Here is a 20,894-nt window from a genome sequence, read left to right on the forward strand (position 1 = left end):
TTCTATCCAGTATGAAGACTGCAACAAATTTATCCATAATTTAGATTTTGTAATGTAGTTTAATGCACAATGCTTGTGGATGACATCCATTGCACAAGCAGGGTTTTCATTAGGTATTAGAATCAGGCTGCCAGTCTCTGTGGATGTTTTCTATGAGCTGGCACTTAGAATAGCCTTGCTCTGGGCTCAGCTGTGCTCTCACTGACACCTGTATAAACCCACAAGTAATTTCACTGAAGTTATTGAAATTGCTCTGGACTTGTACCACCGTAGCTGGAAGCAGGAGGTAATTAAGTTCATTTTAAAATTCTTCAACGTACAGCAAACACTCAGCCCTACCCACCCACACAGACAGAGAGTCATAGGTACATACATGCAGGTGGAGTTCGTAAAATAAACGGCCTGACCAAGTGTATCCGCCCAGATGAAAGCCAGATGCTTGGGAAGGAAACTCTTTTCCTGCCAATGTGGCCTAAAAGCCGCCAGCTTGTATACAGTCAGCCTCAGCTGTGTTGCCATGACCAAAAATAGTGTTCTTGGGAATATTTACAAGGATGAATACACACACACTTTTTCTTCCTTTGAGGTTTTCAACAGATGATGCTAAGCTTTCAGTTTTCTAATTAAAAAAAGTCCTACGTGTGTCAGTATCATATGAACTGTGGCACTTTTTCTGCTATCCTGTTTCATAGTGTAGATCCAGAGAAGTCCTGAGAGTGCTGGTTGCTGTATGTATGCAGGGGGTCCCTCTGCATTTACAGGCATGTTGTCCTTAATCACATACATTCCTTAAGAAGGTGCATAAGTTAACTTAGCTGTCTCTGATAGATAAATGTCTTCATGTTTTCAATGGCCGCATAGGGCTCCTGGAGTTGCAATGGCACAGCCCGTCAGAAAGGCAATGCAAACGACTGATGCCTTGAGTAGAACACAAAAATTATGCTTCAGAGAACAGTAACTCTTGCCTGGGCAGCATACTCTCCTCACAAGACATGCAGCTCACACCCTTTTTAGGCTGTTGGAAGAGCCCTCACATTCTGTCCCATGAGGCAAGCCTGGATGAGGGACAACACCATGTTTCATCTCATCCCTTCCCTGAACCTCTCTTGCTGTCCTGACTCTGCAGCAGCAGCTTTCGGTGCCCCAGTAAGGAATTCTGCAAAGTCCCCTGAATGACATAAAATGAACCATGTAATTATTTAACTTCAAAAGAAGGACAAAGACTTTCTTCTGAAGGACTTCATATGGGCAGCTCAGCAACTCCTGTAAGATTGTGCTGGAAGATGTTTGCAAACCCTGTGGCCCTGTGGGCTAGCTATGCTGGCAAATTATCAGGACCCTCTCAAACCACCATCTGGTCATCCTTCTAAGGGAGCAGTCCACACAGTTGGCACCTAGAAACATGTCTAGGTTAAAGAAAAGTGCAGACAAATCCAAATCGCTCTGTCTGCGCTTCCAGCAGGATGGATATAAGCCAACTGTGGTCCAAAACCTGCATAGCTGTGTTATGATAAGCAAGTATATTAGTTAGGACATGGTGCTGTGCTGACTTGGCAAGGTGGCTTCCAGATGGGAACTGGCTTAGGTTCATCTGGCCCAGGGACCAGGCACTACATGCTTAGCTCTTGTCTGCTCACGCCCATGGTGGCATGCAGAAGAGAATTATAGGTACAGATTTCAGCCAAAAGATGCCACAACCTGGCAGCTTAGGTGGCCTACAAGAACACAAAGATTTCATCACAGATATGGACCTGCTTAGATGGCAGGATGTGACAAACAGTCAACCCAGCATGCAGACACATTAGATGGTACAAGCATATTGCTCAGAGCTGAAGACAGCTTTGTTGGCTGTATCACGATGCAGTATTGCTCAGCTAGGACTGTGTCCACTTTAAAATGAGGAAGAGGTTGGGATATCGTTCACCAGGTTAACATTGATATGACTTGTCCCCATATAAGATCCTGCTCTCATTTATTTAGTAGACAAAGAGATCAGTGTGTGCTTTGGTCTGGTTTTAAAGATCGTTTTCTTGACAAATTACTAAAGGGTCATTTTTTCATACAGCACAGAGACGACATCCTCCCAGCTGTCTTCCAAGCTATTGGTCACAGGCTCCATCACTCTGAGCTCCACAACAGATGAGTCAATGTATTCTTCAGACATGTCCTTTGTGGGTTTATCTCATCCTGCCTCTGTCATGAGGACCACAGAGATGCCCAGTCTGGCACAATCTTCTGGCTTAACTCAGGCTTCGCAAACGAGAGCCATAGGTAAGCCTCTGGACACTTGATTGCTTTGTATTTAGGACAGAAAAACACAGCCCTTTATTCGTCCATATGCACACAGTATGAAAATATAACCCTATAGCTTGAGAGGAGGCTTTGGTTATATTTCAACTAATGGAATGGAGCAGCCCACATCCCCTTTCACACCCCACTCTCTGGCTGGGACTGATCATGTCTCCAAACATGAGAGTGGCAGGAGAGGCCTTGGGTGGTAGAAAATATGCCTGTGTTCCCTGGACCAAGTGTTATTTCCTTGTGTTTCACAATGGGTATAACCCACAGTTAGGACTCCATATGTAAAAAGAACCTTTCATTTTCATGCCTTATGTTACAGTAGGCTTAGCTTTCCCGTGTAGAGAAATCTGCAACTTTGCTCCAAGCAGCACGTAGATGCCTGGAGAAGGTTTGTGGAAAGGTGTGTGTACATGTTCTGGAAGCCGTGACTGGCCCAGTATAAGCTGCTGAACAGTGAGGATCCAGCTTTTCCCTGTTGCAGGGGTTGTGATGGTTTCCAAATCACAGCCAGGGCTGAGAGCAGCCCTGATGCCAGCAGAGGTTCTGCACCCCCTGCCTCCCTCCCTGTGTCATTTTCTCCAGCGTTGCATTGTGAGACAGAGGCCAGTGATGCCAGTGGTCTTGGAGCAAGGTGCTGCTGATGGGGCAAAGGCCCAGGCTTTGCTCTTGGCCAGTAGATCTTTTTGGCTCCCACAGAAAGACATGGCAAGTCCAAGCAGAAACTGATGCTGGGTGGGTATTGGTGTGAGTGCTGCTCTGTGTGAGGGAGGCTTGTGAGAGAAGGAGGACAAATCTCTTTGACATGCCTCTGCAGTGAAGCAGAGCATATTTGTCCCCATAGATCTTTAAATGCTCTTTAGTTGCTTCAACACAGACCAGAGCAATGATGCCAATCATATCAGGGGGTTTGCTCAACATCCTACGAAAAAGGGGATGCAGCACACCTCTTGAAACACAGTTATGACTAGAGTTTCTAGTCAGTGGGCAATTCTACTTTTTTGCCATTTGGTGTGGACCTGCACAATGATAAAAATGGAAATACTGACATTTTGGGGAAAACAAAAAAAATTGGATTTTTTATTCTTGTGGTACCTAGCTACTGGTCTGTGTGCATATGCACCCATTTTCCTAACCTTAATAACTTTGGAATACATGGACCAGTTTCTCCCTCCCAGGTTGGCATGGGGATAGTGTCCTACAGGTCATACAGGTTTTCTAAAAATTGATGGTCAGGCATGAGAGATACTGTTAGTGCTCCTATTGAAGAAAAGGTTGATAGGTCCTTCCCTCTTTACCATTTATTAGCCATCAGAGAACCCACATGATGCCAGGGTAGGGGGATGGGGAAGCAGAATGAAAGGAAAAAGTAATTAGAAACCAGGCTTCGTTAATTCAGCTGCTCTGCGAACAGCATGTTTGGAAAGGTCAAGATGTTTCATTTGACCTAAACAAAATGCTGGGACCTTCTTCAGTTGAAATGTTTCATTCCTGCCTATTGAACCAAATCAAAACACTTTGCTTTGGTGAAGCACTGTAATGAAGAGCTTGGGAGGCAGCAGCTGCAGCTTATTCTAGCATCACTTGTCTGCCCCAGAGTTGGGAAAGGGTGACGTTCCTTTTTCAAACGTGCAATGTTGATCATCTCCAACATATTGACGAATTAAGATGGATTTCACCCCAGGTATTAGAAAACAATGAAAGACCCCAATCTGTCTGCTGTCCAAAAGGAGTGTATGTCTTCCTGCCATAAACAGCTGTCTGAAGGGAAAAAGAAGTGAAAATGTTCTAATGGCCTGGTCTTCTAGGGAAAAGGGGCTGATGTGACCTCTCTCTATGTGTGTGCGTGCTCATATTTGTCTGTCTGTCGTCCCAGTTGTGTCTTTAGTTAATGATCCACTTCAAACAAATTTGGGCATGTTTATACATATGATACAGGGTAGACACGTGGAAAGCAGTGGGCCTCTGCTGCTCCATCTTTTGGAGTGTGAGCTGGCCACTAGCCTCCAGTCCTTCCCTCCTGGTCTCATATTTGTATCGGTGAACAATGAAGGATGTTAGACAGCAGGATTTGTTGACAGACCCCTTCTTCCCTCCACACCGTTGCCTGGAAGTTAAACCAGCCCCCTAAGTGGAAGCCTGTGATTAAAATCATTGCCCTGATATAGATACGGTGATTTTGAAGTCAGAGCCTCCTGTCTCTTAGGAGAGCTTTCTAAGCACTCCACTACGAATTTTGGGGTATAGCTGTCCCTTGCTGTGGCATGACACAGCAAAATGGCAGAAAAGAAAGGAAGGGAGAGCTTACGGGGCAGGGCTGGTGCCCCAGGGTGAACTACTTAAGGCAGCTTAATGACTGATGGAGATGAGGTTTCGCAGAGTTCAGGGTGCCACCAGAGAGGAGACTTTGCCCAAGAGATGCTCTTCTGGAGGCTTCCCTTACAGCATTTTTCCCTGCTGAGTGTTTGTGGAGCACTACCACAGTTTAGACAGTAGTTTCCAAAGGAGCATAAGGGAATTAGTTATTTGATCCCACTGAATTTCAACAGCGTCAGGGCCCCTCCTAGAGGCTCCCCAAAAGCCCCTTTTAAGGATGCCAGATCCTAGCAACAGCAAAAGCAACCATTGGTCTGATCTCAGGAACAGACTGGCTTGTTGACACATTAGTGAAAAGCAGCTTCAACACAGTCTGTTCACCCTGCGGCTGCCAGTTCGGCTGCCGCTCTGAGTGTTTGATCTAGCAAAGGCTTCAGCCCAGAAAAACAAAGCCCAGCGTTTCTAGTTCCTGGCTTAGGGAACTTGTTGCCCTTTGTGCTGTTTCTCTGCTACCAAAAGCCCAAAGGCCATTCTTTCATGTTTCCTAGTTCGGTTCATCCTCAACCAAGGTCACCCTCTGTTAAACTGTATGCCAGCTGTAGGTTTCTCTTTAGACCGCTTGTGCTGCAGCATTTCACCTCCTTATTACTCGTGTGCTATTACCCTTGCCTGCCACTAACTGCTAGTTTAACACAGGCAGGTGAACCAGCACCACTGTCCCAGGGCTGGAGCGGTGCTTCCCCAGGTATCCCAAGGGGACGGATTACAAAACCTCATATGGAAAAACGTAACACTGTAGATGACACTTCCAGGGAGCTGGTGAGGCTAATCTGCATTGCAGTGATGCTGTCTGACCCAGACATACTTCCGAGTAAAGCTGATTTGTGCTCCAGTCATTTCAGAGCTAAGATGAGCTGAGGGATGCATGTCCCCCCACAATTTAGACTGCCCCACCAGATCTGGTTAGAGATTGCCTGGTGATGTGAGTCTCGTACAATACTCAAAATATTGAAGGAAATCTCAAATGGGTAGTCTGAGAAACAGGCACTGAAAAGGATTTAGTTTGTTGGGGGGACTTTGATGTGAGAGATGAGAGAAGTTTTCCTGGTGAAAGACAGGTTCACTGGGTATGTTCCCTCTCTCTGGTTCTCCCTGCCTTTGCCAGGATGGGGAGTCCTGCATAGCCCCTGTTGAACACTTGTATTTGAATAGGGGAACAAAAAGGGGATTGGGAGGTTATCACTTTCATTTTGTAATTGGAAGGGAGACTTGATACATTCATTATCCACTCACAGCTGATGCTATGCTGTCTAACAGCACTGAAATTGCAGGATGACAATTATATCACTGATGGCATAATTTATTGTTTTTTCATTACCTAAGGTAATTCCAGTGAGGTAATAAATCTACATGTCAGTAAGAAAACACTCAGTTTACCAGCTGTGCTGTATTTCATAGCCACGGGTTTAATGCTTTGAGAGGAGCATTTGCTAAGCATCGCTTTGCAATTAGAGGCAAAGAGGAAATTAAATGTTCCATTTTTGTTACAAAAAAAAAGAAAAAAAAGATTTGTTTCTCATAATTTGTCTTCCTGTTAATATTGCACAACTCAGTGTCTTTGTCTTTTGCTTGCTCATCAGCTCAGCCCAAAGATGGTATTGAAATACTAGAGTGGAACTCTGCTCCATCAAGAAACCTTAGTCTTTCAGTGATGGTGTCAGGACAATGCCAGAACCGCTTCAGCCCTTTGTTTACTGACTCAAGGAAGACTGCCCAGACCCTTGGATGCATGGGGAACCATGGAAGGACATGTTCTGCTTATGAGGACTACCAAAAGTCTGCATCCAGGTACAGGCACAGTTGGGGCTTTCCTTGAGGTTATTTTTGTAGGGAAGAGATAGTGTTTGCTGCAGTATCTCCTTCAGAGGAGCTGCAAAACACAAGCAAACCCTTGATAAGAGACTAAGTCATTATCCAGGAGGATATTGGAGAACATCAAAGGCTTTGAAATGTAAGGATGTCACTTATTGCTTTAGGGACAACTGCCCCCAAATTGGACTTCACTCTCAGAAAGGATAAATCACCCTTCATTCACCATGTCCCTATCAATGTTTGTTAATACAAATTCAAAGATACCTCTCTTGTGAAGGCAGTCTGTAAAAGGAGCAGAAACACGGTACCTCATGGCTGGTTTGGCCTTGTCTTCAACTGATCCCACCTAATTTTGAATCCAAGAATAGAACTGATACTGCAGGATACTTCAGAAGGTCCCACCATGTGGGCTGCATGAAACTATTTGAGACAGTGACAGGCAGCCAAAGGAGTGAACTGGGCTGTATGTGGTTTACACCCACCTAGAAATCCCATTAAAAAAATAAAGTATTGTCTCCTGGAGAAGCTAGTTGTCCCAAAAAGGCATTTGCCGTCTTTAATTTAGCTTCACATATACTAAGGGTGGGAAAGACATATCAATACAGATCCTCAGCTGGTTTCAGTTATCTTGAATCTGTCTCCTTCAGAGAAATGACAACAGTTGACAAGTCCCATTTTAAGGCTAGCCCCTATGCAGACACTGTCTGCTACAGACTACTTCCTACTGTGTTGTTCAGTGGATTTTTTGAACATGCTTATTGCTAAGGTTGCTTTCACAATATTCAATCTACATTTCTCCTTTTGCAATGATATTTAATTGGTGATAGTTCAGCTGCACAAAGCCTTTGCCTTTTGGGGATTTTCCACCCACCTGCTATACCCATTCTGGTATCGCATGTCCCTGCGATTATCTACTGAAGACAAGCATCTTAGCTCTTTTACTTTTTTTTCCCCACAAATTAGCCCCTGGATCCCTCATCATTTTTGTACCCTTCTATAATTCCTTGTTAATTGTCAAGATTTTTCTGGTGATGAGATGTCCTAAAATGAACCCAGTGCATTTTATTCTGGTCTCATGCCAGCCTAAATCCAGAGTTTCCAGCAGAGTAGTACTTAAAACAAAGCATCATGGATGAGGTTGCGTGTTTGGTGCCTCAGGCCAAGATTGAGGAGTGGATGAACTCTGTGTTGCCTGTATTAGAAGTGGGAGAACTCTCTTTACTTGCATTTACTCCTAGGAGGAATTTTCGTATAGTCAGTGAAGCCTGGTCACACCAGGCACTGGTGCATGTGAACATCAGGATCAGTATTTCCAGCTTCCCCTCTCCACAGCTGCACAAGGGGAATCTTCCACTCCGTGCTCCTTACTCCACAAGGACAGTGCCATAAAATCGTAGCAGCCTTTTTTGTTCTGTCAGATTGCAAATGCGTCATTGGCTTCCTCCTAGCCTTCTTTCAGCATTATTGCTCTCCATACTTTTCCCTCCAGTGAATGCTATTTCCCCCCTGATAAATTAGTGTACCATTTTCCAAGAGCTGCATCTCACTTATTTCCTGCCCATATTTCTAAGCTCTCTAGGGCTCTTTGTATTATTTCTCTTGCTCTCATTTGTGTTCCCCTACCCTCTCCTCTCAACTTAATGTTATCTACATATTTTATTAACCAGCTGTTTTATTCCCCCTCACACATCACAAGTGGAGATGCTCCATGAAATGATAGCTACCCATTGTCCCTATAGGGAACATATGAGACGCAAGCCCCTTGTCTATTATTATTCCTTGTTTGCAGTCCTTCAGACAGTTCCTGTGACAGTATTTATGTCTAAGCCAATGGGAGATAATATTTTTAGAGGCACTTTATGAAACGCTTTCCTGACTCCCAGCTCTTTGATGCCTGCTGGTCTCCCTGCTCTCATTCATTTTGTAATTCCGTCAACTTTATATGCATTTTTCTCATAGACTTAGTCTTTGTAAACCCATGGTGCTCCTCGCATATGTTTCCGTAAAGAGATCTGTGTAATTCCCAGGACATTATAAGGAGAGCCATGAAAAGATACCTTTGAAAGCCAGCATGAAAGCTCCAGTTGTGTTCAGAACTCTAAAGCTGTTTCCAAATAATGAGATACGCCATACTGTTTGACTGGGCTTGGGGAGAATAACTCTAAATAAACATTAGGAGATAAAAGAGATCACCTTCCCCTTTATGCATTTCCTTGTATTGTGTGAACTGTTCTCCAGTGGGGATTGAATCACATCTTGTCTCCTACAGAAAGCAAAAGAAGTCATTAGCTCTGCTAATTGTTGAAGATAAAGAGTAAAAGGTGATGACAGTTTGCTTTGTGTGTGGTTAAACTTGTTAAATGTGTAAACTACGCAATTCTTTTAATTCTCATTTGATTCATTACTGTTATGGTATTCCACGATGCCAGCACATTAGCACTTTTTTTTTTATTTCCACTCAGTTTGAATTTAAACTGTACCTTTTCTTGTTATACACATTAAATAAATAAAATTACATTGTAGTACACAATACCCAATGTTTTAATTTGGTATTGCATTATACAACATCCTTTGAGTGTACACAGTGTGAACACATAATTTACTAATACTTCTATAGAGAATTGATGAGTAGTATGACTGGATCGGATTTGTCGTGAAGCCACAGTACAAGTATACGTAAACTTAGTAGCAATATGTGGTTTTGGCCAACTAGGATATTTTGCTTTTATTGTTTATAGTCGAGTTTAATTTACATCCATTTGCTTTTAAGAATATGTGAACATTCTTAAAGCACCTTGAAGCTTACATGTTTAATTAGATTGTTAACTAATGTCATACTGAGAACAGGATGGGAGTTGAGCCATCAGGATTTTCAGTGGCATCTGGATTTTCAGTGGCATCAGGATTGGATTCACTGCATTAGGATTTTCAGCTATCAGCTGTGTGCAAGGAAAGTAATAGTATTGTCACTTGTTCTGGCACTGATGCTTAGAGACAGCCATAGCGTCTGTTCAATGTGAATGTCACCCTAAACCTTTCTCTGGCTTTTGCACCTGAGCAGTGTTAAATCTGCTGTATTTTGGGGGTGTCTGTTTTGCAGAAAACAAGAAAAATAGAAACTGCTACTTGAAATTCTGTGCATGGCTGTTGAAAATAATCGATATCTGTTTTGTACTAAGTGCATGCGCTACATACTAAGGATGGCTTAAGTTAAAGCCCTGATCTGTAAAGCACTTGGGATCTCAGCTGAACCTTGGCATTTCAGGCCTACAGTTGTGTACAGTTACTAGGTATGCAATGTTTCACAGCCTTTCACAAAGACTGAGCTGAGCCTTCTCCCAGGACTTTTCCTGTCCTGTCCCTCTAGTATAGTTAAATCTGTTGCCATACAAATAAATAGATTCATACTTCTGGACATAAGCCTTTCCCAGCGTAATAACAGTATCAATCTGTGACTTTCTTAAAGACTTAGGTGCTTAGAAAGACTTGAATTCGTGGCGTGTTTTGTGGTTAAAATGCCTCGTTGCTACCTCTATCAGCTCAGAGAGGAGCAGTTCAAATGGCATCCTAATGGCAGGTCTTAGGTCCATGGCTGTTGCACCCCATTCTACCAAAAGCATTGACATTTTTTCCTCCCTCTGCAGTGTTCAGTGCTATGTACATTATAGAAAATGGATTCTGTTCCACCAGAGAATATTAGCACATAGCATCAACACATACCAACCTCTCCACCACGCACTTTAGCTCCTGTCTCACAGGAGCTGGTCCACTATTTTGAAAGGTAAACTAACTTACTTAAAAAAGCTTTGAAGCCTTCAGTGAACATCTCCTTAGAGAAGTTATTCCCTCTTAAACTCACAAAAGTCTGTTGCGGTCCAGCAGCTAGCTGGCTGTACAAGTTCTTAGAGAAATTCTGCAGGTCTCACTTTCCCCACCAGCTCCCTCCCCCCTGTTATGTATAGGGCTTTGGCACGGGACTAAGAGCTGCATGTACACTTAGAGTGCAAAAAACAAATGGGTTTGGGGAAATTAGTTCAAATGGTGCCTATACATTTGGGATTTTTAAGGTCGAGGGTAGGAAGCGCACAGGCTGAGGTCCGAATTCCCAATGAGACATACACATAGATCGTGATATTAATAAATTCAGAGCCTTGTTTGGCAGAAAATAATATACTGGAACATGAAGGTACAAGCATACGTATTTTATTATAGGGTGACAGTTTCTTAAAAATACTTGCTGGAAAACAGAATTTCCAGTTCAAACAAAGAATCTTATCTTTAGTCAGTCCTTTGTTAATTTAGCCACTCTGAATTTCATCAAATAAGGGCTATATCTCCAGGAATTCCTCTGACAAAGGGGTCCCCCAAAATCTGGAAGATTATCCAATTACAATTCAAAGAAACACACAGCAAAGATGACTGACTAAAGATAGATGTCTCAGGAAAAGAGCAGAAAAGAGTGTGAAGGAGGGTGTATGAGACAGCTTCACTTTCTCTTACAAGTGAGGAGAATTATACCTGCTCTTAAGTTTTGTGGTGAGTGGAGTCAAGGTCCCTGGTGTCAGGTGTGGAGCTGCCTGCTCTCCTTCCTTTCTGCTTTTCTTCCACTTCACTCTTTTGCTATGTGCAGACCCCATGCCTATATGAAAAACTGACATTGATTCTTAAAGAGGGTTTTTTTAGATTTACATGTGTTAACAAAAAAGGAGCTCTTGACTTAGAGGCTCTGTTTCGGATGTACAGGCAGAGAATAAAGATTGCTGTTAATCCTGGGCTGAGTCAGGGGATGGCTTCTCCCAGGAACAAAAGGGAGATGCCAAAGACCCATTACCTTGGAAATCCTACCCAGAGTAGGATCATCAAGAACTAACAGCTTCTCCTAGGCTCTGCTAGGTACTGGGAGTTGTCCACAGAGGCAAGCTATATTTTCATGCCTGGAAGGAGAATTGCTTGATGATGCATTCACATCCTATGCCCATCAAAAGTACTGTGCTCTCTGAGCTGGCACAGGAGAGTGCCCAACTGATTCAGAAGCATTTGAGATTGAAGGATGATCAGGCCCATTTACCCTTCTTTATCACTAACAGCTCTTGCCGCATTCATCCTTAGACATCTTGAGCCAAATTTGCTGTTTAACTCTTGCATCTTTGAATCTGACCTTCTCCTTCAGCCAGCATGGCTGTGAGGCAGTGGACTGCCTGGACGCAAGCTGGCAGCTCTGTGTTCAGCAGCTTCCAACACCGAATTCCCATGTCCTATCATTTGCTCCTTTACCAGTCCTGTGTGTTGTATCAGAAATTCCTGTCAGCCCCATTTTATGTTCCCAAGTCTCTCTGGCTTCACTAGGTTCAACCTGAGGTCTTGTTTAGGGAAAGTTACACTACCCTGGACCCTCATTATTCACTCCTTTATCAACCAGGATTCTGTTTGCAATGTTACACCATTAAATGATCTTTTAAGACCATTTTAGGAGGTGTCTTTCCTCATCTGTTTTTTCCTGTCCTCCTCCTAGATACATTTTGGCACCCAAAACTTTTCCTTCACCTTCCTCGCACAGATAGAGAGAAATGGGAGATCAGGAAGATCTTTGCCTTCTGTATGGTTTAAAAGCTTTCTCCCATTGACTTAACTGGCTCTACACCCTTCCAGAGGGTAAAAATGTCAGGGATTCCTCTTGGTTGCTGGTGTCATTCTGTTTTTATAGCCCAGTGGAGTCCTAGGCCACTGCTGGAGCTCTGGGACTGTAGTGATGTATGTAGAAAGCAACTGTGGATTTGAGTCACAGCATTTCATATCTGCACGTTTACTGCATGTGTAAATGATGACTTACAAACTGGGGGATCCCAAAGGATCATTCTCTGCATTGGCAGTTTGCAAAGTTTTAAAGCACAGCTAGCCATCCCTTCAGCTGCACTGATACAGCAGCTTGTGGAGGGTGCCAAAAAAGCTCAGGTTAAAATAATGTCCCCCCCAAACCTTTTACACTGGGTTATTTCAGCAATCCAGTTTAGAGTGTGGTCCTGTGAGCAGGGGGGAAGGAGAAATATGCCTAACTGTGGCAGGCAGATGAAAGCAAGCAGTCCGAAGAGGGGGGGAGTCTGAAGGCGAGGAGCCCCTCAGCCTGGCTGTGCTGCCAAAGCTCCTCCAAGGCTCTACGTCTCCAGTGAGCTTTCTCCAGGTCTCTCCTTGCTGATGTGAAGCACAAATAGGCCAGGACTGAGTGGGAGGAGGAACACTCTGGAGTTCCCAAAGTTTGCAGGAAGGCAGAGAAGCACCCGAGTGTTACATTTGCAATGCAGTCTTCTCTGGCCAGGGAGGGGGCAGTTCCCTGTGGCTCTGCTTCCAAATCTATCAATGCTAGCAGCAGCCTGGAGGCAGCCTGGCTGTTGTGAGCAGGTGTGACTCACTGCTACACCACATAGCTGAATTATTTGGGGTGGGCGAGCAGTATTTGTCACACTGTTGATGAGGATTTGGCTATGTTGAGCAAGCACATAGGCTGTCTGGGCTGTTGGGTCAACCTTTACTATACACCCAGAGGTCTATGACTTAAACTTACTGGAACAAGACGAATGTGGCAAGGGCAAAAGCACTACATGCACAGAAGACGGACAAGATACTGCACCGTGCTAAATAATAAAATTTATTGCAGTAGATGCCATATCAAGAGCTGAATGATTCTTAGACTTCATTCACAACCTGTCTAATAAGACCTATGATGAGTATTACAGCCTGGGACTGAGTGTTTAAAAGTGCTCCCTTGACATGTGCGCTACTTAAAGGAACACTCAAGTAATAAATTTGTTTTCCAGTGCTTAAGGGAGATTGAGTGTTTCCCTGCTCACGCAAGAAGTCCCTGATCTTACTGCAGATGCAAAACAGACCCTGCTTTGCTGTGATTCTGAAGCAAGGCAGGGATGAAATCTCAGTCTTGTAGCATGGAGTCTCTCTGAGTTAGTTAATAATAAAGTGTTAATAATGAAGATTTGTCTTCTTCCAGGAGGCAAAAAACAGTGAGAGGCAGGAGGAGAAAGGTATACTGATGAATAGGAGAAATTTTCTAAACTTACGAAGGGAGTCAACTACACAACTTCCACTAATCATACTAGGCTAAATACCCAAGGCAGCTTTAGAGGTTGTAGCCTATATAGATTTAGACAAAACCAAATTCAAATGGTATACTGATGATTTTTTGCCCCATAAAGAATCTTTTAATTTCTGATGGTAATGGATGCTACCTAAGTGTGAAAGAGAAATAGAACATACTAATTTTAATGCAAATGGATTTTTTGAGATGAAAGGCACTGCATAAAAAGTAGAATGGCAGTGCTGTAAATATTCTGCCTGTGGTATGTTTACTTACCATTAATTACTGACATCTAGGCTAGTTGTTATAAAGAAATACATGTGTTTTTTCAATTAAGCAATGTTTTTTCACTTTCAAATCAACTTCTGTTCTTTCAGTGCTATTGGAAATTTGAAAATTGCTGAAATTGATCCAAGTGGTCATTTTGTAAAGATTCTGAACTGTGCCCCTGAAAAAGAGGAAAACATTGGGGATTATCTCTTGAAGCAGGACGTCCAAGGTCAACTAGTGGCTGTATTTCGGTTTCCCCCCGAGACCAGGATGGGGCCCAACTCCACCGTGACAGTGAGTGTGGGGGGTTTGAATGCCTTTTCTCAGCTGGCAGACTAGGGTACACTTTTAGCCTGATGGTATAGAGTCAAACTTAAGTCTGTATTTTCAGAAAGGCTAACACTCACAAATAATGATGAATTCAGAAGAAGCTACTAATGTCCATCAAGCCTGGCATTTGCATGACATGTCCAGCATTTCATATTGCACAGCAATGGGAAGCTCTCCTGGAAAGTCCTTGCTTGATGCATTGCTTTTTCCAACCATTGCTCCCATAAAAATCTCCCCATACTCTCAGAATATTGAGTTGTGCAGTGTTTGCCAACAAAGGGTGTGCACCCTGGATTGGAAACCCATAAATAATAGAACTAGAAAGGAAATGAGTTTTGTGTGTTGCTACTGAAGCAATTAATACAGTTTTGCATATAGTCTGAGGTATCACTATAGCAGGGTCTCAAATGAAAATAAAAAGAAAAACTATGTTGCTTTCCAAACTGTGCCCACTATCTGAGGACAGCTGTTACCCAGCAGAGAAAGCCATAAACCACTGTCTGGCAATGGGACTCTGTTCCTGGCTTTGCCTTGAATGCCTTTAGGCAAAATGATGACACTCTGTGTCTTAGTTTCCTATTCTGTGCTCTCCTTTGATGTCATGCAGAACTATACGTTAAAAATTCAGTGCATGGGCTGCTGCTCTTCAAAAATTACTTCCCCTCCAGCTAGTTCAGATGTATCTTTTTGCCAGTTTGAATAAGAGTTAGAGAGATAGGTAGGATCTAAGATGCAAAGAGTCAGATGACTTCATCATACCCCAGAAAAGCTTTAAATAGAAAACAACAAATACATGCATCTGATATCCATGGTAATGCAAAAGGCTTGAATGTGTGAACTAGATGTGACCAAGGCTCAGTTGTAGGTGTAGCTGAGGAACGTCTGCTGGTGTCTGTCTGCACGCGGCCTCCAGCAACCTCTGGGATGTACCCACACCCAGAGTAGGCACAGCCTTTGCTGTACTGGGTAAAGATGCTGGCTGCTTGGCTGGCTGCAAGACACCTTGCAGATCTCCCCAGAAATGGTTTCCTCTTAGTTGGCTTTGATGCCCCAAACATTCCCACCCACCCCAAAAGTAGTCCTTTCTGAAGTGCTCCAATCAGTGCTTGAAGTCATTGACAAGGTTGCTGTTCCCATTATCATTAAAGGGCTCTTGGGTGAACAGCCGTCTGAGGTAGAAGGTCAACCACAGCTTCTGTTTCAGCATACGCAAGCAGAAAATTTCTGCTGGTTTAATTTCAAAGGGTTGTATTCAGGCTGCCAACTCTAGCATCTAAAATTCATGTACAATAGTGTCTGTGTCAGACAGTCAGCTAGGGAGAATTTCCAGGCCCCAGCTCCCTGGGAGAGCAACACATGAACCAAGGCAAAATGCTCAAGTAGATGCCAGTGTAGATGGTTGGAATATGGCCTGAAGCCTCTTGTCACCCAGTGCTTGTTTCTTTTTCTGAAATGAAAATTGAAGCCTCACAGAATAAAAGGAGGCAAAACCCATGTTCATCACGAAGCTCAATGCTGATCAATGCATCCCTGCATGTGCCCTCTTAGAAAAGAGCTGGAAATGCAGGCTGCCGGGGCCCAGAAGAGCCACAGTCAATGTTGTCTTATGGTGTATGTGTGAAAAAGCCACAAATACACCTTGGCAGAGTGCTGCATGGTGAACACTTTTGGAAGAGAGCGTTATTATTTTTTTTTCAAGATACTTCTCCTTCAAAATTGAATGAGAATTGTTTTGGCTCCCAGGAAATGGTTGAAGCTGTTTTCTCACAGATGGCAGATGCCAAAACCTTTAAGAACATGGTTTGGAAAAGCGTGTTGTGGTTGTCTTACATAAGAGAAGTGCTTGCATAACGGGTCCTTTTGCTACTGCGATAGTGATAAAGGTAACGGATAATTGTGTTCACTTTATAAAGCACAACATTGTTAAATCTTTTGTATAAGGATGAAAGTACAAAAATTTTATAGCTTCCAGTAGAGACAGCTTCTCCCCGAACAGAGGGAATCCAGAATCAAGAAGAGACTGGAATTTTAAAGCTGATATTACAGATCTCTTCCAACGCCCCTGGTAATTCAGAAAATAAAAGAAACTGCCTATTTTTAATCTTACTCTTAGCAAGCCAGACCAAAAAGCCCAGGATTTACTATCACACTTTGAAAAATGTGCCTTTGTTAATCTCTGTTAATCCACATGAGACATACTTGAAAATAATCACTATAACTAAGCTGCGAGTCTTGAAATATAGTTCTTTCAGCTTTGATTTCACAGATCAAATAGTGACCAGTGTTACAAAAATCAAAAAGGAACAGGAAAACCTGATGCTTTTACTGAGTTCTTATATTGTATAAATACCCAGGAGCCATTTTGTCTTTAATCTAATGGCTGCTTGATCTTTGCAGGTTTGGGCAGCAGATGCTACAGTGCTTCACAAACCTCCCTCAGATTTTCTTTGGAAGGACCTGGAGAGATTTAGGACAACCCTTGACTGTGCTACCATTCTCTGTGAGCCTAGCGGTCAAGTGAGTGCCCTGAGCAAAATCACCGTGTTTCCTTACTCAGACAGCTTTATCACTGGACTTCCTTCAGAGATTTAGGATCATATTGTTAAAGTCCTTATAGAATTAAGCACAAGCAATCCAAACATAGCAAAGCTGTGATCTCTCTCTGTTAACCTTGCTTCAGTGGGGATGTTAATTATTAGGATCTGAAGGACTGAAGAAAAACAGTAGATTGATGACTCCACTTGTTGAATGAAAAGCTGACATCCTCACAGCAATCAAAGTAGGGCCTAGACAAGTGTGAATTGCCAGACCACTGTCCTCTTCCACTGTGTTTCAGCCATGAAAGATCCAGCTATGGCCAGGGCTGTTCACCCCATGGCTGCCCATTAGTAACTGCCATCGGATTGGCAACTGTGTTGAATATTTTTAGGCAAACTTGTGTTGACTTGGGGATGAGAAAGAGCCCAAGATAATTTTTTACCCTATAGCTGTCCAATGGCAACTATGGTTTTGGTCATTTTTAGCTAGATAAACTCGTACTAGTGACAATATGGAAAAGACCTGTGATTTTCATAAACAGCGTAAGTTATAAAGCTTCCCCAAGGTAGCGTAATTTACACCTTACAAACTGTTAAGTGAATGTTGACTTTTGGTCTCACCTTTTCACATTTACTCCTCTTCTAGCTCAGTTTGGCCATACTTGCTATTACATCAGTGCCAGGGAATCAGAGGTTGAAAGGGAACTTCAAATGTAATTACCTCTGCCAGGATTGCTCCTGGCTGTCACTTGCTTAGGTAGTCCTGGAAGACCTTCGGTAATGGAGACTGCCATGTCCCCAGGCAATCTGCTTTAGTGCCTCACTCTCTGTATGCTTAGAAAAGCTTTCCTAGTGCCTAAACCTAACTTTTTCTGCCTCAGTGTTAGTCCTCTCCTTCTTGTCCTATCCACTGTGGACATGGAGAACAGATTGCTTTTTCTTCTTCCAGCAGCCTTTGACATACTTGCAGAATTGTCATGTCCTCTTTTCTCTCCTTCTTTGTCAGTTTACTTAATTGGAGCAGTGGAATGTCAAGGTTCTTAGATGATGAGTCTACTCGAAATATATTTAAAGACTGGAAATGGATTTTAAAGACCAAATTAAAAAAGCTGGAATTTGGTGGCTGCAATTAGTATTTATCTTTCAAATGATAAATAACTCAGAAATACATTGGAGTCCCTACCCTTTCAGTCCTTCCTAGTTTGTCTACAAGAAACAATTATCTTGACGAAAAAAATGTAGAATATAAACAAGCAGCGATACGTTGGTTTTTCTTTTTTTCAGGCTGTGGCTTGGTACACTCCTCTCTACTGGAACAGAAGGCAAGGATGGGCGGTGAAAGAGGAAAGTGAGAAATCTGAGAACATTGTTATACCAACTTTCTCAACAGCAAAGCAAAAAGAGGGATGGGAAAATGAACAGGAATTTACAGTAACTGATACAGAGTGGAAGAAGGCTGACCAATGCCAAACAAGAAAAAAAAGCTTCATTAAAAGGTATCTGATGTTCATTGTGTGTACTCTGTAATTGCAGCATTGTGCCAGACTGGCTCTGTAAGTGAACACTTTTAAATGAGCATCTTGGCAAGCAATTTTTGTAAAGCTTTGGAATTTTGAAAATAAGAATTAACCTTTACCTTCAAACAAGAACCCAGCCCAAAACTCCTGATAGGAGTGCATTCATTGTCAGTCAAGAGTAAGTGGAAAGTAAAATCCAAGTAAAAATCTTCTTAAAATGTGACTTTATTATTACATATTGTCTTTTGAGTGTTTGGATGGCACCATTTGGGGACCACAACTTGGAAAGCTTTCAGCCAAAAAATGTTGATGTTTGCAGAACTATTTACCTTTGTCTTGAGAAGGGTGGATCTTCTCTCAGCCCACTGTGCTTTGAACCGGGCTAGGGACAGATAACCATTGCTTTCTAAATTGCTTCAGAACTGTCTTCTAGCATTTGTATCAAATTTAAATTGGTAGCACTATGATTGGCTAATCTGGATATATTTTCACAAAAAAAAGGTGGGTGACCCTTCTTGTGTTTGGGGTAATTGCTCTTCTCTAAATTTCTTCTCCAGATTGTGGCTGGAGATGTTCAGAAGATGAAGTTTTCAGCATAGGTTAAACTGGCTGTTCTTCACAAGCTTTGTTCTTAAAAATGGCTAAATCACTTTTGCTCAAACTCTCCAAAGAAACTAAGTAAGAAGCAGGGAGAAATTATGTAAAAATTCAGTGCAAAGAGTTCAAGTCTGGCAGACTTATAACCAAAGGCAAATGCTAAATTATAATGTGATACGTCAAAAAATATAGCAGTTGCAGTTCTTCCACCTACAACTAAATGCAGAATGTGTCAAATATATGTGTGCTGTTTGTTAGGTATATTGCATAAATTTAATGTATGTGTGCAGTAAACACAGTAAATCTATGCAAAATACAATAATAAATATGCTAATGCAATACAATAAATAATGCAGTAATAGATAAAATATACATACTTTTTATATCCTGTACACATACATGCATGTGCAAAATGTGTGAAATACACACAGTAAACTTAATTGAATTTCTGTTTACAGGGAAAAAAAGACCTCTGCATCCCTTTTCCCTAATCAGAGTGCCTGGTGCCAAAGTCCAAACTCTCCCACACACCCTCACTTTTCTCTGGTTAGACCACTAACCATGGGAAATGATGGCAGCAGTTTGTGCAGGCAGTCCCGGTGTCAGTCATCAAGGCCTGACCCCGTGCCAGGTGAGTTCACCAGCAGATGTGGTATATGCTGTAGCATGCACAGTGGCAACAGGGTGGATTTTTTGGTACAAATAGCTTAAGACTTAAAATACATGTATGTTACCATGTCTTACTTCTATAGCAGTGGTCTCCAAACTTTTTAAATTGTGCACCTGTATCAATAAAAAATTTTTGAACATGAACTCCCAATATATGTACATTTGTTTATTTGTAAATTATATTCATTTACTACTGCAATAATATATTATGTACATTATAAAACATACACATGAATAGAAATTTAAAAGGATAAGATAAAAAACAGTATTTGTGAAGTATTTTTAAATTTAATTTTATTTATTAATATTAGAAAAATATTTTCTTCCCACACCCCAATGGATTTTCTTGCACTTCCCCTGGAAGACCACTGCTCTATAGAGCTGCACATGTTGGTAAGATGTAAGGAGGCTATTGTTACTAATCCTGGTGCGTTTAGGAAATGAAACAAAATATTAGGAATCAGTAAGAGAAAGAGACTTATATAGGCTGTGAATTGTTAATTAAGCAGTGGTGAGAAAATGTGTAATTTGGGTACATCAAACTCAGAAACCTGTTGACACGCTGGGAAGAGTTCAGGGGAGGATGACAGAGTGAAAAAGCATCTGAAGAGATTGATTCATGAAGATTAAAAAGAGCTAAATGTGTGTTGGACAAGCAAGATGATTGTTGCGCGAGGGAGTTCAAGCACCACAGCAAGAGAGGAAACTGTCTTAGATCCGGGAAACAGAACTAGAAGGAACAGGACCAATGGAAACATAGGAAGGCTTAGGTTGAATATGTAAATAAAAAGGAGTTTTAATGATCTATAGTATAGTCTTCCAGTTTTGCTCATTGTTCCACTTAATATTTTAAACTACTGGCAAGTTTTAAGTGCTCAGCTGCCATTAATTTTAAAGGAACTAGGTATGCAGCTCCTGAAGACAGCTTTGTAGTACTCATTCTTTCTTTAGTGAACATTTAAAACCAGACCGGTCAAATTATTTGAATATACTAAGGAGGTCACCCTGTGACTGGTGTGAGTAGGTGGCTGTGCAGTTGTCAGGAGTTTTTCCCCATTTCTAGGAGTGCCAGCCTAGGAAGAGCATTTCAGCTTGAGCCAGGAAAGAGTTTATGCACCTGCTTAGCTTTACACACACAAATAGTAATCCTGCAGCCAGGGAGGACTGTCAGGAAGATCCTTCTCAACTGTTAAATCCAGGCAAAGCAGATTAAAACCTGATGGAGTCAGTTGTAATAGACCTAATTTCATGGTTTGTTTCCTGCTCTGTCTTAATCACTGGTAGCATCAGCTACCAGGTGTCTATTTTGTGTAACCTCCATTTGTCTCATTTGCTAAAACTTAGTTTGTCTTGTTCTGTATCACTCTGGTCTTCTGCAGAGCTGCATCCCCCATAGCTAGC

General features: G+C 42.2%; 1 protein-coding gene across 1 annotated transcript in view; it reads left to right on the forward strand.

Moving 5' to 3' along the window:
- The first annotated feature begins 6,403 nt into the window (after positions 1-6,403).
- LMNTD1 (lamin tail domain containing 1) overlaps positions 6,404-20,894 on the forward strand; it is a 28,004-nt gene continuing 13,513 nt past the window's right edge. Inside the window, exons 1-5 of the mRNA XM_010575461.1 lie at positions 6,404-6,462; positions 13,951-14,137; positions 16,571-16,690; positions 17,995-18,206; positions 19,283-19,455. Of these exons, the coding sequence (XP_010573763.1) occupies positions 6,404-6,462; positions 13,951-14,137; positions 16,571-16,690; positions 17,995-18,206; positions 19,283-19,455 (751 nt within the window). The remainder of the gene's footprint in view (positions 6,463-13,950; positions 14,138-16,570; positions 16,691-17,994; positions 18,207-19,282; positions 19,456-20,894) is intronic.

This window comes from Haliaeetus leucocephalus, unplaced genomic scaffold (assembly GCF_000737465.1).
Source record: "Haliaeetus leucocephalus isolate CR32 unplaced genomic scaffold, Haliaeetus_leucocephalus-4.0 Scaffold473, whole genome shotgun sequence".
NCBI classification, from domain to species: Eukaryota; Metazoa; Chordata; class Aves; order Accipitriformes; family Accipitridae; genus Haliaeetus; species Haliaeetus leucocephalus.